Source organism: Spermophilus citellus (assembly GCF_964194105.1).
Source record: "Spermophilus citellus genome assembly, chromosome: 1".
NCBI lineage: Eukaryota > Metazoa > Chordata > Mammalia > Rodentia > Sciuridae > Spermophilus > Spermophilus citellus.
This window is the reverse complement of record NC_138182.1, coordinates 278677522-278696612: the sequence shown is the minus strand read 5'-3', so window position 1 is coordinate 278696612 and position 19091 is coordinate 278677522. Positions and strand designations below refer to the sequence as shown.

Here is a 19091-nt window from a genome sequence, read left to right as displayed (position 1 = left end):
TCAGTAATTAATTATGACATATTTTCCCAGTGAGTTTGTAAGGATCATTAAACTCTTTTTCAAAACTTTGCTCTAGGCAGCCTCTGTCAAAGTAGACCCAATGATTTATGTACAAGGAACTACGACTACGACATGTCATTTTTGTTCATACTAGGAAAATGTAACCAACTTAAGATATCAACAAAGGTAGAAAAGTTAAATCAAATCAATATATTAAATAACTTATGGGAATCTATATTATATATATATATATATATATATATATATATATATTCATTAGACAATGTTCAAAATAAGACAGTGATGAGAAAATATTACTGATATAATGTTAAATATTGTACATTGTACTCAAATAAATCATATATTTACTTATTATAAATAACTCATTGTAAATAAATAAATATTGTACCCAAATAATCATATATTTATTTATTGTAAATAACTCATTGTAAATAAATAATTATTGTACCCAAATAATCATATATTTACATTAAAATCCTGGAAGGAAATACCCATAAATATTTGTAAATAGCTCAGATCATTCCCAAATAAAATTTACCTTTTATTCTTTCTGCTGTTTCAATGTTTCCACAATATTCATGGATTACCTTTCCAATAGAAATTTTTTTAAATTACTAAAACATTACTTTTAAGAAATTTAATATGATTTCACTTATGCATATTTAACAATGAATTCTAATGAGAAATAGATGCAGAGGTGCACTATAATGTCACAGTACTAACCCCACTAGTAAACCCTCATCTTCTCATTTAGATGTAAGAGCTGAGTCTACTTTTTTTCTCCACATCATAACCTCTAGAGTTGTATAATAGTAACACTTTTAAAGATAACAGAGTGTAAGGCAATCAAATGGGTTAATTCTTAAAATAGAGTTTAAGGTTTTCAAAAATATGAGTATACAGTGTCATGAGAAGACTTATATTCTGAGATTTTCAGAAAAAAAATATGTTTTAGGAAGAAGTCAAAAGGGAGCATTGGGTTGGCAGGGGGGAGGGGTAAAGGGTATATCCCCATTTTGGGAATTAGTTTCCTATAACTGGAACCCCTACCATTGACTCCCAAGATTGTAATATTAGTTTATTACCCTTGTTTCTCTTTGATTTCTAGCTTTGATCATCATTTCTCTAATGAACAAAGTCAACAAGGAGACCAAAGTACTTCAATCCATCATTCCGATGCCTCCTGACCACCTACTCCCTTCACATGTGGGGTTCCAGAACTGTGCACACAAGCCCACCATCTTCCACAGCATTCATAGGCTTTCTGAGCCAGCGGGTGGTGCAGTTCTCTCTCATCCATGTGAGAAACCACCAGTTTCCATGACCCAGTCCTCAGATTCCTGATCTGGGCCTTCACATTTCAATCCACATCTCAAAACAATCACTTCTCATAATGCAACTGATGTCTAGCATTGAAAATCGGGGGGGGGGGGAACATACTTTTAATTATTTTTCATTCTCAATCCATACGTGAGTTGAAACAAGAAATAAATTTAAAAATTAGCCATCAAGGGACCCTCATTTTAATTTTAACATGTGGAAGCAGTTAACAGGTAACACCACATTATGTATAATTCTTATCTTTTCTGACAAAATGAATCTAAAGTTCACTGGTCTTTGCAGATAATCCTCTGTCTTCTTAACCTTTCCCAAAGGTGTTTTAATTTCCTTTTATTTTTCATGGATGATAATTCTGTCATTACTTTTATAACATGCTTTTCTAAAATACTGTTTGGAACTTACTAGGTATAGGTCATACTCCATGTGTGTTATCAAAGCTACTGTTGTAAAATATAGCAACGGTAATAATGTTGAAAGATTTTGCAATGATATAGGGCACTGGAAGGATATTAATCAAGACAGTATTTTATAATGTGCTCCTTCCAAATAGTATTCTTGTTATACAGAGCCAAGATACTTTAAGATTACAAATGCAGACCCTAAATAAAAACAAAAGCATGAGATCATGGCATGAGTTGATGTACAAGATCAAGTTTTCTTTACAGCTTACATGAGATGGATTTTTAACGTCCTCTTTTAGTGAGTGCCTTCATATAACTGATATACGTACTCAGTGCCATGGTCTTCCCAATGGCGGATGGAGGGGTGCCTTCATTCCTACTTCTTCTCATATCAAATAGAATAGCAAAGTGATTAAGAGCAAGAAAATTACTATTTTTGTTTACCATCTATAAACCATCAATGTCCTCAATAATGATATTTTAAAATTCTGCTAAAACCAGGAATGTTATTTACAATGCTTGTAGAATTGATGAAACAAGAAAAGTCAGTGTAGGAAAAGAGCATCTGGAGTAATGTATACTCACAATTTCAAAGAGTGTTTTTTTTGTTTCTGTATGAATCATTTGAAGTTTGGGAATATACAGATAGCCAATTTTCTTAAAATTTTGCCTAGAATTTTTCTATGTTTTAAAACTTTTTACTTATGTTTGTTCTGTATTATAAAATCCTCAATAGTACTTGAAGGTGAACCCCAAATCTGTGAATCACCTGTGGCAGCAAGTGACAGGAAAAATGCTACTGAATAAGTGTGGGGTGATGACACATGTACATAGACTGCTACTGACCTTGAAACTCTGTCTTCTATTCATAGTCAACTGCACATGGCGAGTAGAATTGTTTTTAAAGCATTTATCTGAGCCATAAAAGTTTACAAATATTGATGAGCTCTAAAGATTCTAAAAATGCCCCAGTAATTTCTCTAGCTTATAAAGAAAACCCTTTGCATGCTAATTTTTGGAAGCATGTGTTCACCAATGAAATACTGGCTAAATTAAAGGGAAAGAAATATTAGTTTGGAACAGAAGTATATTTTCAGGGAACTCATAATTTTGCTAAGAGTAAAACAGCACTAGGATTTTTTTAAAAATAAAATACAATGACCAGTGTTATATAGCAGAGTTTAATATAAAGTATTGTCTAAGAGATAGACCAACATAATTTTTTTTTAAATGAAGATAAATGGCCAGGCATCATGGAACATGCCTGTAATCCCAGTGGCTCAGGAGGCTGAGGCAGGAGGATCCAGTGTTTAAAGCCAGCCTCAGGAAAAGCAAGACACTAAGCAACTCAGTGAGACCCTGTCTTCATTAAGACATATGAAGAGCAGCCTCAGGTGAGTCTCAAGCAAACATTTCTGTGCTTCTCCCAGGCAGGAAGCTACCTCCAGTCTCCCTGTTCCTCTACTGGCAGGTGCTCTGAACTGTTGCTGCTGAGCCTCCTCATTCCGGTGTCTGTTAACATTCTCCTCATTTCTTCACCTCTTTGCATTCTCACACAGTCTCTCTGAGGTGACCTAGCCATCATGCTCTCTCTCTTTTCCTTCTTTTCATTTCCTTACTTCTTGGAGTCTTAAGTCTTGACTTTTATCAATACATACTCCCGAATTCTTGGTTTTAAGCACCCCTGAAAATGCACTTCTGTTTCAGGCTAACAGCATTCATGCATGTTTACTCTGACTGTGAATCGCTTGACCCTCCAATTCCTCTGTCAGTCATCTGCTTTCCCTTAGCACAAATTCTAATTCCCAGCACTACAATCTCTATCTCATGTTCCCCATCTCCAATGCACCCCTCCCTCTCAACTTGGGCTTGGTCCAGCTCTCCGCACACTGCAGACATCTGAACTCAAGGCCTGCTGGATGACAGCAGAAGAGACACACCACACGGTTCTTTTCCTGCACACGCCACAGCTCATCTGCATCTCATTCCTGTATTTCTGCTCAGTTCTGCTGAAAGGGATGACCTGTCCTCATTCCACTTCTGTACTGAATCTTGTTCACTTCACGGACTCAGGAACTTTTCTTTTAAAATTGTGCCTCTCTCAAACATCATTAATATCTGATTTCATGGGTCACAGTCATCCTCATAAGCATAGCACCTATGGCAAAAAGGAATCTCTGACCCTTCCCACGTCTTTAACCACAAAGCTATCTTTGGCTTTTTGTTGTAAGAAATGCTATTAAATACCCCTGTACATTTTTTCCAAATTATCCAAGAGGAGTCATTACATGTCCAGTGTCCATCCTCCTTTGCTTCCTCTTCTGGTGTGGGACACTCGATTATAGGGGAGAAAATAGGGATGCAGGGCCTCTCTCTTAAAACCCCAGAGGATAAGAGGCTTGATAACTGCTGGAAATGAGGCAGGTGTGTCTGAAACAGAGAAAATTACCAAAGAGTGCTGCATACATTATGTCTTCATTTAAGTTAATGTAAAAGTGTGAAACCCACCAGTTAAACAGCAATCAAGAAGGAAATTAGAACAAAGAGAAAAATCAATGAACACATTTCATTGAGCAATCCAGGACTGAGGTGTTCAAGAGCTCAGCCTACAGACACATCTGTCATGCCATCATGGGACATAAATTGCATGTCATAACTTCCGTTTTGGCCACAGCTGTGAACTAGAATCTATTTCCATGCAGTGTTAGCTCCTGCCTAAGACTGTGTTTTTAGTCTCATTAACAACTTGCTCCAGTGAACTCTATCAGACTGGGTTTTCTTTGCATGTGTGTTACTCTTACTGCATCCTTCCGTATAAAATGATAAGTATGTTTACTGAATAAGTGAACAAGGTATGTCACTTTTCACTTTCTTACATGAGAGCTCAAAATGTGCCTGCTATGTGGAAGAAAGGCTTCCTTCCTGTAGAGGTGACTTACAAGGAGACAGGACTATATTAATACATCATTTGATATCAAAAAATTTCTCACTTGAAATTTCCTAAGTAAACAAGTGGGATTTCTACTCTTGAAGGTTAATTTTCTTGAGTACTCAAAAGAGCAAAACAAAACTATATTCTATAAGCCAATAGGTTTAAAGATTGATGTGCATATAATTATAAAGAATCATAGAAGGCATTAACATTTAAAGTAAGTTTTCCCTGATCTCAGCTTCCACAGAAACATCTTTAACTGAGCTTTAACTCCGTTGACAATAGTTTATACTTGGGGTTAAGAGAAGAAGGAAACCTTAGTTAGAATGACTTAGGACAAATATCCCCAGTAAAGGAGAGCCTGATTTGTTTGTGTCAGGGCACCCTAAGAGAGTCCAGGGGATTTGCTACTTGTAGGTTTCTGGTTTCACACCTGCAGATGCTGTGCAGAGGACCTGGCTCCAAGCCTTCAATGGGGAATCTTCAAGTTGCTCTATTTCAAGATCCCAGAACAGATTTTCATTCCTTCTCAGATTAGTTGTCTGCCACAAAGAATCTCAGCTTTACTGCCCAGAAGCAATGAACTTTTGAATTGCTTAGGGAAAAAAAAAAGAAGTCTCCAAAGGTTTTATTAAGTTCATGTCAGAACTTTGGAGGGCTATGGTTATAGAGCACTTGCCCAGCTTGGGCTCCTCCCTAGCACTACCAACAAAAAAGGGGAGAAGGGGGAAATTCTGAAATGCCTTTTTACTTGCAGACATGAAGCTTTGCCTAGAGCACTTTGTGTAAGTTCTCAGAATTCAAATCAACCCTACTATTTGAGCTGACGGAGAAATTCCTACTAGCTGAAGTTTATTCCAGCCACCAATTATCTTCCCCGCTTTTGATTCTCTTCTCCATCCTCCATAACTCCCTCCATTCCATTCCTGCCTCTCTAGAATTGTAAACAAAAGCAAAATCAACGTGAATAGTTTGGTTTCTTTTTAACTTTTCTAGATGATCATAAACACATAGAAAAATTTGCTATTTTGTTTCTAAAACACGGGCTAATATCATCCTATGTCATTTCTTTTCTAAAGTTCTCATGAATTTTCCCCAAAATGCTAGACATATATCCCCAACTATTTTAATTGTTAACTACATGATATTTTCTAGAAAGGATTTATCATTATTTCAACTTTTCACCAAGAAATATTCTTAAGGTTTTTTTTTGTTTTGTTTTGTTTTGGTTATCCCAAACAAATATTTATATAAATGTCCAGATAGATTTAAAAAAAAAAAAACTTGTGTCCTAAGTCACCCATTTCTATAGAACAATCATCCAAGCATGACCAGATGAAAGGTTGTTACTAGGCACTTAAAATGTCAACTCACAGACAGGGATCATTAAAGGAATTCACATTCTCATTTGGAATGGAAAGAATCTGTGTTTCCCTAAACCTTTGTAGCAAACACCATAATACTATTTAAAAAAAAAAAACAACTGTCCACATGGTGGATTAAAAAAGAAATAGTTTCACTTAAAATTTAATGTCCTAATGAGAATATTCAAGTGAAAAAATCATTTCCATATGTCCATTTCTTGCTTGCATTTTTCTTCTATAAACCCATGCTCATATCCTCTGCCTAGATACCTATTCTTTTTATTTCTCATCAACTTCATGAAGTCTCATTAATTTTAGCAACATGCACATGGCCTGTATTCTCTCTAGGCTTATATTTCTACTCTTTTGTTTAATTTTGTCTTGCTATTATCACTATTATACACACTGCAGTATGCATCTACCATTAATAGATGGCTTCAGAGATTCCTGAAGTATTCAAAGCCTCTCTGCCATTAATTTATGCATTTCCCCAATGATTCTTCAAAGCATTTTTATAATGGCGAGGCTTTCCTTTTGAGGTTTACGTCTGCACGGGTTGTGATTTAACAACTTTTATTCCAGATGTTGAGCCCGTTTAGCTAATGCCATTCAAACCATTGCTTTGTACTGAAAAGAAATGCAAACTTTAAATGAAGTAAGCCCCCACTTGTATTTGAATCTGTTCTGTGCTCTCCATTTAGTCCTCCAAGGATCAATCTTTCTGTTTCTGGCAAACTGAATACTTCTGTGATTAGGATGTTTTATAAGGTAAATCCTATCAATTTTCCTTGAACCCTCAAAAACTATTCTCCTGTATGATCTTCAAAAATACCAGTTTGATCTAACTTACTAAAGAAATGAACAACCAGCCACACATGCTGATTACAATGGTTTAAAATCTTTATATTAATTTGGGAGAGCAATACTGTGAAGATATCAAGACTTTCCACACAAGAACATGGCATGTGTCATTTATTGAGTTACATATGATAAAATGTTACATTTGATGAAATGTTCCTCAGACAGGTCTTGGAATTTTCTTGTTAAAATTATCCCTCCTGTTTTATGCATTACTACAACACAAAAGTCAGTGGCCTAGCAGGACTTCCAGATCATACCAGGTTGAGAAACCATGATGTAACTCAATTATAAAGAAGCAGTATCTTGAGTTTGGAGGGTGGCAGGAAGCCCCTCTTTGCCTCTTTTTCTTTTTCAATATTGTTTTTTAGTTGTAGTTGGATGCAATATCCTTATTTTCTTTATTTTTTTTATGTGGTGGTGAGGAAGGAACTCAGAGCCTCACGCATGCGAGGCAAGCGCCCAACTACTGAGCTAAAGGCCCGGCCCCTGGCCCCCTTTTCTATTACTCCTTAAATACAATCAGAAACCTCAAGAGTGGTCTTTTGAAAACTGCTCAAGCAGTACAGCCTGATCCTCACTGTAGATCCTGATTGCTTTTCATTTCCCTGAACTGGAAAGTCCAATCTATCTCCCCTTCTGGACCCACCTAGCTGCAAACTTCCTGAATGGGGGGCACCCCTTTGAGAGCATTGTTGATCCTTTCGGTTCTCTCTTGATAGCTTGGCATTCAGGTGGCTTCCTACCCTCAGCTGACCAGTTCCCACTTACTAAACGGAATGTATGTGCTGAAGAGCCCTTCTCCTTGATACAGCTCCTGTCCTTCATGGCCCCAGCTACAGCTATGCTCTGTTGCCTTCTTCCCGGAGATGGCCAGGTCATGTCACTCTGCCCATTGCTGTCACAAATTCACTGAATAAAATAGCATCACTGAATAAAATAACCCGGACACAGTAGAGAGTAGAAGAGATGACACTAGAGCTTAGGAAGGAAAGGGGGAGTAGGGATAGGGGCAAGTTGGATAATGGGTCCCCATGTATAAAGCTAGATTGGGGAACTGGTTCCAGTGTTCCACGACATAGCAGGGTAACCATAGTCTATAACAATTTATTATGCATTCCACAATAACTAGAGAAGAACTTGAAGGTTCCCAACACATAGAAATGATAATGGTGGATGGAAATGCTAATTATCCTGATTTGATCATTATAGATTATATAATACGTGTCCCAAAATATAATATTGAATCCCATAAATAAGTATGTTAATTGAAATTTTTAAACATTTAGGAATACTGATTTATCTTCTAGCATATGCTCAGAAGGAAATTTTTTAAAAATGTGATAATCTGGCCTTCTTTAATCATTCACCTCTTTTTATTGACAAGAAACATGACTGTCATAAAATTATTTATTTTAAGCCTAAGATGCAGATTTTATTTACCATTTTTATGGCAAAGTAAAATAGGAGGATTTTGATTACTTTGAGAGTGAAAGTTCTGGAATGTGTCTTTCCAGATCCACGTCAGAAACACTGGGAAGACTAGTTTTCCTTGATCTCATGTAACATTCATTCACAGTCAATATATATTAAATGTTTGCCTCCTGGATATATGTGGGCAATTTATTAGAGTTTATATTTTGTAAAGACCAACTATTTGGTGTCATGTGTTTAATGACATTAAATATCAGGTTAATCAACAAATCTTCCCAACCTTTTCCTACAAGAAAGTTCTTTTCCACTAGAATATTTTTCAAGGAAATCTGCCTATATCATGAAATTAGAAACAAAAGCAATTTTAACTAATTTTTTTGTACTAAGGATTAAATCCTGAGGCACTATACCACTGAACACATTCCCAATTCATTTTAGTTTTTATTTTGATACAGGCTTTCACTAAGTTGCTAAGGCTGGCCTCAAATTGGCCATTCTCCTGCCTCAGACTCCCAGGCTGCTGGAATTTTAGGTGTGTCCCACCACATCTGGCAATAACCATATTTTATTTACATGAGGAATACCAATATTCTCCTAGAAAATTAAGTTTCTCTTATAACAATGTAATCATCATTGTCATTTGGAAAGCCAACTTTTCAATGTCCCCCTACATATACATATCTCATAAACATGGAATGTTTCTACCTGTTCTTTGACGGAGGCGAGGATGGCAGAGGTGGTTTCCGTTTCAGAGCCGTCCCCATTGGAGGTGTTTAAGCCAGGGCTCAGGGAGCTGGTCTTCTCAGAGGCTGACGAAGGCTGGTCTGGGACAGGCATAGCTCCTGCAATGCAAAGGACAGGCAGGCTCAGGAAACTGGACATGGTCACTCCAACGGACATACCCATCAGACAGCCCCAGAGCACAGGTGGGAATGAGGAAGCTTACACACTGCAGGCAGAACATGGCGCAACTGTAAAGGAGGAAACACTAGGAGGAAACAGCACAGCCCCCACTTTATGTCCACCCCAAGCAAATCTGCAATGGTCCAACATGCCTTTGTGTTGTATCTCTGAGATCAGTGGGGGAAGAAAGGGCAGAGGGGGAAGAAACAAGCAAGAGTCTAAGGAATGAAGAGAAAGGAGATGAAGAAATGATGAGTCTAAGAAGCTCCTGTAACTGCAAATTTATGTTTTAGGCAAATTTATTACTCTGTCCTATTGGTATATTTGCAACTCAAGTGTACCCATTGTAAGGAGATGATCCCATATAAATAGTCCATAATCACCAATAGTAGAAATAACATAAAAAGCTTTGTGGGTATTGTGAAATCCAGTCAGTAACTAGTGGATCCCATAGACATATACCTAGTCCTGACTCCAAAACAGAAAAGGCCCATTTTCCACACTTTATTTTTATTTTATTTTCCCATTTTATTTATGGGGTGGGGAGAAGAAACTCAAATCACATTAACCCCGGTGCATAAAGGGATACACATGTGCAGGTTAAAAAGCAAGTTTTCTTTCTCACACAAATGAGACTGGTGTAGTCTGGATGGCCACAACGTCCTACCAGTTCACATACTGATCTAACTCCCAAGGTTGGTGGGGTTGGGAGTTAGGGCCTTTGGAAGGTGATTAGTCATGGAAGGAGAGCTCTTATGAACAGGGTTTAGGCCTTTATACAAGATGCCTAGGAAGGACTCTTTGCCCCACCCACCTTGAGAGAACACAATGAGGGGCCCCAAGTATGAACCAGGAAACAGGCCCCTGCCAGGAACCCTCGAGGGCCTTCATCTTGGACTTAGTCCCTAGAAATGTGAGAAATAACACATTTTTTGTTTGTTTGTTTTATTCTTTTTGGTACCAGAGTTTCAACCTAGGGGTGCTCAACCACTAAGCCACATCCTCAGCCCTATTTATTTTTTTTTTAATTTTGAGACAGGGTCTTGCCATGTTTCTGAGGTTGGCTGTGATCTTGTGATCCTCCTGTCTCAGCCTCCCAAGCCACTGGGATTGCTGATATGTGCCACCATGCCAGGCAATAAGATGTTTTTTAAGAGCAGACTGAAAGGACTAAGACAAACATATATCATCTAGTAATGACCACCAACAGAGAAACCAATCATTAACTGAGGGCCATCTTTACCAAGGCATTACAAAAAACCCATCTCAAGAAGTAAATGGGAGTAAATAAGAGTCAATTTCATGCCTACACCTGCTACTGGTCCCTAGGGACCAGTGTGGCAAGATAGTAAAGCATATTCCCTATTATACTATAACTAAGTATCATTTTGCACCAAGTGACAGATTTTTCAGGGTAGCTCTTTCCCTGTGTTACTAGCTACATTTATCTAATAACAGATCTATGCAAACCTTAAAAAGCCCAATTACACAACTTTTCTTAAAACACAGAATAAAAAAGTGCCATTCAATTTTTTTTAATTGAACCTTCTAACTATCTTTTGATTTGCTTTTATATTTTGAAGCAACTTACTATGATTTCACTACAGGAGATTAGAATAACATTGGAGAAATTAATCTTGGAGAGATTTTTAGTTACTAATATTAACAAAACAGAATTTGAGTAAAGAGTGCAGATCAGATCAAATACGATTTGGCAAAATGCAAACTTGCTTAAAATGTTCAAAATACTTGAGGGGATGGAAACTGACAGGAGGAAAGAAAGAGACTTAAGTAATTTTGGTGGTGGGGTTGGGAAGAGCACAGTAAAGAATATCTATGCATTTTCATTGTTTCTGACGTGGTTTTTTAGTTGATCAAATCTCATTACTATATAGAACACAGATACATTAATATACACTGTGCCAGTTGAAGTAACTGAGACCCGGGATCTGTCACCTAAGAGAAGTTGGGAGATGGAGAGAGGTGCAAGGTGGAAATTCAGAAAGAAGGAAAACAGCAGCTCTGGGTGCTTGGTCAACTCCAGTTACCAAGATCCACCCTGACTATGATGTACTATGATGGCTTCCAGAGGGGACTCCACACAGGAGAGCTTTCTCTGAGAAGGGAATCTCAAGTTTTAAATTATTATTCTAATTTTTATGTTCTCTGAACTTCATTTGGCCCATGTTAATTCAGGTACTGGGCTAGTATTATTATTAACACATTTTCTGACAGAGAAAATGTCTGAGGTCTTAAATTTATTAAGAAACTTAAGTGGTCTAGAACTCATGTTTTCTCCCCTTTCATTCCTGTTTTAGTGTTTTTTTTTTTAATGTCTACTTCCTTTTGAACGTTTATGACCCCCTAAATGCTAGTCTACCACCTAAATTTTACAGAATATAACTCTTAAAAGAATGACAGTGATCTCTTATGATAAAATATGGGATTTAATAGGCACCAATCTCATTTTGTCCTTAGGCAATTGACAACTTGACGCACGTGTTCAAGGGAAGTGTGGGCCTGTCTGCCCCCTTTCTGTTGTTCTATAGAAAGGAGTGAAGCCTTAGGTCTTACCCCACCACCCAGAGCTACTGCTATCTAAGGCAGCCACCACATCTATCTGCAAATGACTTGGAATAATGTCCATGGCTTATAACTCTTAATATCCAGACTTCACCTCAGCACTGGTCACTGCTGTGTCTGGATGACAAAGACTGTCAACTTCCACTCCCATCTTCTTGGCTCCCAGCAAAAGAAGAGATGGGTGAGATATGAAAAGACCTGCTGCAACTCAGCCCGGGATCACCACATGGAAAGTATACATAAAGACCTTTAAGCCTCCGGATTTTGCATTAATATGGCCATGTACTTTAGTCTTAATCAGAACTAATCCACTAAAAATGAGTATTTAAACGGTGTTAAACCCAGGGAATTACCAAAGCTCGGAAGCAAAAAGAAGAAACAGATAGAGGAGGAACAGCCATCAACAATACTGCCATCCCAGATAAGTGTGCTCACTTGGGGATTTGAGGAATTATTTTTTTTCCTACTATAACTTATCTGTATAGAGATTTTTACATAATGGAGAACTAAGGTAATAATTGTAAAAAAAAAATTATTTTCCTGCTCAGCAACATCTTATGAACAATTTCTTGTGTCAACAGTAATTATTTTGTAGTTTAATGATGTAATGAACACATATATTTCGATGATCTCTACAGATCAAGATTTACTTACTTATGCTCTTTTTGTAATTTTTAATCTCACTTTTGCATCTCTGATATTTTCAACAAACTTCCAGAAGCAGAGTGAATGAAGTAAGGAATGTGTATATTTTTCAGACTTTTCATAGCAAAAACACAGGGTCCTGCAGCCAGGCTGACCCACAACTCTGGCCCCTGTGGTGTAATGACAAAGCCATTTCCCCACCTGTCCCCAGCACTGGCTGGACCCTCCCATACCTTTACCAGCATGATACAGAAAAATGCATCCCTGCCTACAAGTACAGTGGCTTTTTGAGACAGATTTATTCCTTTATACACAAGTCTTCACACCCTTCCCACAATGTCTCTGTGAAAAGTCTTTCTGTGTAATAGAATTATAATCTGCAAATATACAAGTGATATTTTAGGCCCATTTTCCACGTTAGAAAAGGACAGAGTAGTGAGGGACAAGTAGCCCTGAATTTTGGGTTTGTTTTTTTCTGGCAAAAGTTGGCACTATCAAGTGCTATGTCCATAAAATAGCAAAACAAAAACTACTTCTGGGCCTTCGCATGCTGCTCTGTGCCCATAAGCATGAGCAGTACTGTGCACTGAGTTGTGTCCCCTGAACACACACTGAATACAGCTCCAATTCCCCATATGGTTGTATTTGAAGACAAGGCCTTTAGGGAGGTAATTAAGGTTTCATGAGGTCACAAGGCTAGGGCCCTAATCCACAAGGACTGGTGTCCTCATAAGAACAGAAAGAGAAAAAGCTAGCTCTCCTGTGCACACACAGTTCCAAGGCCATGTGAAGATACAGCAAGAAAGCGCCACCTGCAAGCCAGGGAAGAGAGCTGTCACAGGAACCAATGCAGATGGCACCTTGATCTTGGACTTCCTGTTGCCAGAAGAGTAAAAAATAAATTTGTGTTGCTTAATGGTACTTTGCTATGGAATCCCAGACATTACGCTAATACAAGAAAGATCTGGTTATTCTCAGGTATCATTTCCTAAATTACCTGGGGGGCATGAGCATGGGAGTCTTGTAACTGATGGTAGCAGGGTGTAATTCCAAAATGAATTAAAGTATCAGGAGAAGGCCTACCTCCTGCTTTTCAAATCAGCACATGTGATAATGGGCTTAAAAAGAGATGCATCCCTTCATATGAAATAAGCCTAGAGAACAAAACACTACCTTAAAAACCTCCATAATACTGCCATTCTCACAGAAGCAGCACTCAGAAACCAGAACAGTTGGCTGGAGTGACCATAACAGGGAAAACAGGTAGTCCCCATACCCAGGCTCCTGTTCAGTATGAACTCATATCAAATGTAATAAGGTGTTGTGGTGTCCAAAGAATACTCCAATCTTTTCTTTCCCAAACGTAAGATGCTATAAATTCACATTATACTTTATAACATATTAAATATCCTCTGCGTTTTAGAATACCAAACACTGCTCCTCTCAATTCAGGGATGATATCCAATATCATATTTTATTGCTACCCATCATACAGAAAGAAAGCAACCTAAAGATTTTTTTTTAATACTCTAAGTTGCTTCTTCTGTAGTCCTTTCTGCCTAGCAACGATGACTCTGACATCAATACATGGCCATCTTCACAAAATAACTGGTGGGTTCCATGTCACCGTCACCCAGCTAAGTGACTCACCTGCAATTTAACATGGTGCAATTTCTTGACTCCCCCTCACCTCCAATTTGACAATTAGCTCCTTTGGTTATGATATGGTCTTTGCTCCTACTGAGCTGCCCATCCCTTCTCTGTGGTTCCTGACCTCTTATCCTTTCAAATTTCCTCTCACTTTGTCACTTCTATGGCCCAATACTCTGACATGACAGAGGCCAGTTTCTTTATTCCTCCCAGGCAAGCAGGTACCACCTGCTTCAAATTCTAACTCTTCAAATCCTTTGCATGCTGTTGGACTCAGGAGCAATTTCATTAGTTAGACTTGCAGTTTCCAATGTGGCCACCCCCTCATCACATGTGGCCATAGAAATTTTAATTGAATATTAACATTAAAAATCAGCTCTTTAGTTGCTCTGTTCACATTTCAAACCCCAAATCCATGCACCTTTTTTCTGTGTTAGTCAACCTTCAATCCCTATAATGAAATATCTGAAAAAATCATCTTATAAGAGACTTATTTATTTTGGTCACAAATATGAAGTTCTAGTCCAAGATCATGTGGACCCAATGGTTTTAGGCCTCTGGTGGAGGTGCCAGACAGAACAGGTGGAGAGTTCATGGTAGAGCAAACTGACCTCTCATAAAGCCAGGAAGCAAAAGAGGAAGATGAAGAGGTCAGGTGCATCACCAGGACCAAAGGACTTTCCATTAGGACCAACCTTCTAAAGATCCCACCACCTCCTATTAGTACCACCTAGGAACACATGAAGCTTTTCCAGATCCAAACTAAACCAGAAGGAGGCCCTGCCTACAAACCCTCAAACCAAACCCATCTGCCTGTGATTCTCCTTCACTGCCAACATCTGGGCAGCTGAATGCACCAGACAGAAACCATATAGTGATGTGAACCAGGGAACATACAGACCAATGCTTCCAAGCTTGCTCGTCAAGAGTTGGTTCCCCATTTCCCTTTTCTTCACACAGGTCTCTCTACCTTCTACTTTAGAGTTGGTAAAAGCTTCTGTGAATTGTCTCACATTTCCTCTCCAGGTTCAGTTGACAGCTTCAATTCCCAAACATCTGATGTGACTTTCCTGGACTCCTCTGACACCACAGGAGCACATCCTGTGTGCAGCCACTCCTCACCTTACATCCTTCCCTCATGTGGATCAAAGTTATCTTCTGATCTTCTGCGCAGGAGCCCCTCCCTGCCCTGGATCTTATGTGCAAAACACAAAACCACCATCCCAATAGATAGGCTCTAACTTTATTTCCAGGATGAGGCAGCACTTTCACAATGTACTGTCACCTTACACCATCTTCAGCAAGAATACTCCAAATATTGTCACCAAAAAGCCAAATGTGAATCTGAGTAATTTAATCTGATAGAATTTAGTGTATTTCAGCATATTTGATTTTAATGTTCTTCTGCTCCACAAGTAACACTTAAAGCACTGTGTAACACTAAGCATGAACATGTCTTTATTAATATTATTAATATTAGGATGCACAGAATACATGCTTTAGTATCAACTAGCAGCATCAAGACCAATATGGGACACCTCATTTTGGCAATCACTATGGCCACCCAAACTGCAATTCTTTATTTGCAGTTAGTATGTCATTATCAGAACTAGACACAGCATCATTCTCCCTCAGATTTGCTCTGTCCACATACAAATATAACCATCCTTACATCTTACTTTTAAAAGAGAAATTTGAAATTACTGCTTGTCATAATACAAATAACATAATAATAAATCATTGTCAAAACTAAATGCAATTAGGGCAGAAACTCAATCTGTCTTGATCTATCTTCAATTTCCCACACCTAGCTCAGCTTCTGATATATAGCAGCCAGTTAATAAGTATTTGTTGCGTTAATGCATGAACTATTAGAGTAAAATCAATAGTGGGTGCTTACTAGAGCATATAACGTAAGTAAAATGGGCTTTACATTAGGAGCATTTCTCTATATGGTATTTGAATGATTTATTTTGACTTAAGAAAGTGCTTTTCAGAAAGGCTTTTGCTTCTGTCAATTGCCTGAGAACGGTGTACCCTGATATTTGGATTTTCAGGTACAACCATCAATCAAGTAGTCTTCTGGGACCTGATACACATAACTAGAAACTTACAAAAAGAAATCTGATAGACCAAGTGGAGCACAGCATGCAAGGATAGGAAGCAGCAGCCCTGAACTCTATTACGAGCAGCTGCAAGGACACTGGGAGGCAAAGCCAGGGGCTGGAGAAATGTATCTAAGATGTTGGGGGTGAGGGCCAGGTATTATTCATGGAGTCACAGACGCTGACATTTGTCGCTGTAGTGAAGAGGGGACTGAAGTGTAGAGAGTTGTTGGGATCTGAATGTCAGATTCACCCTCAAGTCAAAGGCAAGGGATGATTGTATCACCCAGCTGTTGAGAGAGTGGGAATGGTTGCAGCTGAACAAGCGGAGAGGGTCAGCAAGCCTGTCCTGTGTCATTGCATGGGCTATTAATCATTGAGGACGATGGGACCAGCCTGAGTATCTGACTTAAGATCCACCTGGATTATTATTCTTAGTGACCTGAATTAGTTTGAAGGTATAAAGAAGCTTTTATGGAAGATGCCAGAGAGCAAGATGTGATGGCATTGCTCACACGTGGGAGAGACCGTGAGCAGCCCAAATGGAGCAGGATGAAATCAGTGAGGATAGGAGACTGTCTTCCTTTGGCTCTTCCTTCTGAGTGTCTCCCAGGCCTGTTTCCAGAGGTAACAAACATTTTCATCCAGTCTTAGCATACATATGTCAACAAAAGGTGATTCTTTCAGAAAACAAGCCCAGTAGATGAGGATGGGTGGCCGCTACCCCTGACCCCTGACCTCTGTTCCAGACAAGCTTATAACATGAGATAACAGACCAACACCAGGGTGAAGCAAAGCCAGCCAACAGATAAGGTTCTGATGGTGACAGAGGACAGGTTCCTCAACTGCAATAAGGGCTCCCACAGAATCTCAGGAGGGAAGAGATGGAAGAAGACAGAATTCCGTTTAGTGGAATGACTGTGGGTGGAAGTGCAGAGGGTTTGTTAGTCAGCTCTTCATCACTGAAACCCGACAAGAGTAATTTAGAGGAGGAAAGATTCATTTTAGCTCATAGCTTCCGAGTTCTCGGCCCATGGTCAGCTGGCTCCATGATTCTGGGCTAGAGGTGAAGAAGATCATCATGGCATAAGGGCATGGAGGAGGAAAGCTGCTTAGCTCACAGCAGCCAGGAAGCAGAGAGAGAAGAGAAAGGGGATGAGGGCACCAGATGCATTCCCCAACAGCACATCTCCAGTGAGGACCTTGAATTTGTTAATGATCTTGAACTTAAACTTGTTAATTTTAGAAAATAACCATTTTTTTAACAAATATATTATTAACAAATGACACGAGACATTCTCACAACTGTGGAATCCCAGTGGACCAAAACAACGAGTGTCCGAGGAGTCCATACCTGTTTCCTGTCACTGAACCTCATCTACATTTGTCTTTGCAAGGCCTTGCACAGCTGAGACTGGATGTGCAAATTATGTCTCATATGCTTACTACTAAAGGAGACCTCACACTTGATGTCCACATAGGTCTAATTATACATGGCTCCCAGACAGCACCACAAAAGGCACCAAATTCAACATGGTTCTTCATCTCTTACCAGGGCACTTGCAAAATCTTCCTAACCTGCCCACTTTCCTGCATCTGTGCCTCCATCAAACAATTCTCCACACTCTTTATTGGGAGCCTCAATCTCCTTTACCCAAAACCTGAACATGACATCCTGTTTTTCTAAATTTATTTCAGTGGTCATCAGTACCTAGACCAGAGGCTTCCAAACTTTGAGACAGAAAATGTATCTTAGACCATGACCCAGTGATACTCAACAACATATTTTACCTGGGAAAAAAACAGTCATGAAATAGGAAGCATTACAGCATGAGATGCACCACATTTCCAACTCTATCTTAATCATTTGCATTAGCATTCCCAGTGGAAAGTTAAACCCTTTAATTGATGGAAGGAAAACAGTTTGGAAACCATTGCCACAGAGGATGAAGTCTGGTCTCCTTTGCACCACGGAGGAGGCTGTTCCACGCCCATGTTCCATGGCCCATGCTTAATTCTCCATTCTCAAGACCCACATCCCTGCCTTCCCTGCCCAGCACACAACTTATGCTATGGATATACCAGTTTCCTGTAGCTCCCAGCACATCTCACTGAACTGCATTCACATGCAGGGTTCTCCTCCACCACGCCTTTATCACTCCCAGAACTGTGAAGTGACAACCCCCTTCCACCTTCTCCTTCCCCGTCCGGCCCACACATTTCTTCCTCTCTGCAGCCCTCTGGACAAGTCTAGACATCATGAATCACCTGCTCCTCACCACTACCTTGACAGTGGGAACCTTCCCCAGGCACTGCATTTATCACCATGAGCAGTAATGGTCTGACCTCTTCTGGGATTTAAAAAGAAAATCTTTAATGTTTTTGAAAATAGAATGCTTCTTGATATGACTGTGGTCCCCTTTTCCTCCAAGCTATTTGGGATGGATTTTCTGTCACTTGCAACTAAAAGTGTTATTAAATCAATGATATACAGAAATTTATGGAAACATCATAAATTTGCATTTTACAGTTCCTAATTAGGTCATGAATTCTTTGAGCACAGAAACTTTGTTTCATTCATACACACACACACACACACACACACACACACACACATTGGTTCTAGGGAATGAGCCCAAGGGCAATTAACCCCTAAAAGACATCCCAGCCCTTGTTGTTTTTTATTTTGACACAGGATCTCACTAAGTTACTTAGGGCCTCACTAAGTTGCTGAGGCTGGCTTTGAACCTGTGATTCTCCTAGCTCAGCCTCCCCAGCTGATGGGATTATATGCACTTACTAATTCATATTTATGACACCAGTGCTTAAAATAGTGCCTAGTAAGGAGCTAGTG

The 19091-nt window shown here is 39.1% G+C and overlaps 1 protein-coding gene across 2 annotated transcripts in view; it reads right to left on the bottom strand.

The window, feature by feature from the left end:
- CTNND2 (catenin delta 2) overlaps nt 1-19091 on the bottom strand; it is a gene marked incomplete at its 5' end in the record, with an annotated part of 876397 nt that overhangs the window by 712227 nt on the left and 145079 nt on the right. For both annotated transcript variants that reach the window (XM_081303245.1, XM_081303246.1), the window contains one exon: nt 9057-9193. In XM_081303245.1, the coding sequence (XP_081159371.1) occupies nt 9057-9193 (137 nt within the window). The remainder of the gene's footprint in view (nt 1-9056; nt 9194-19091) is intronic.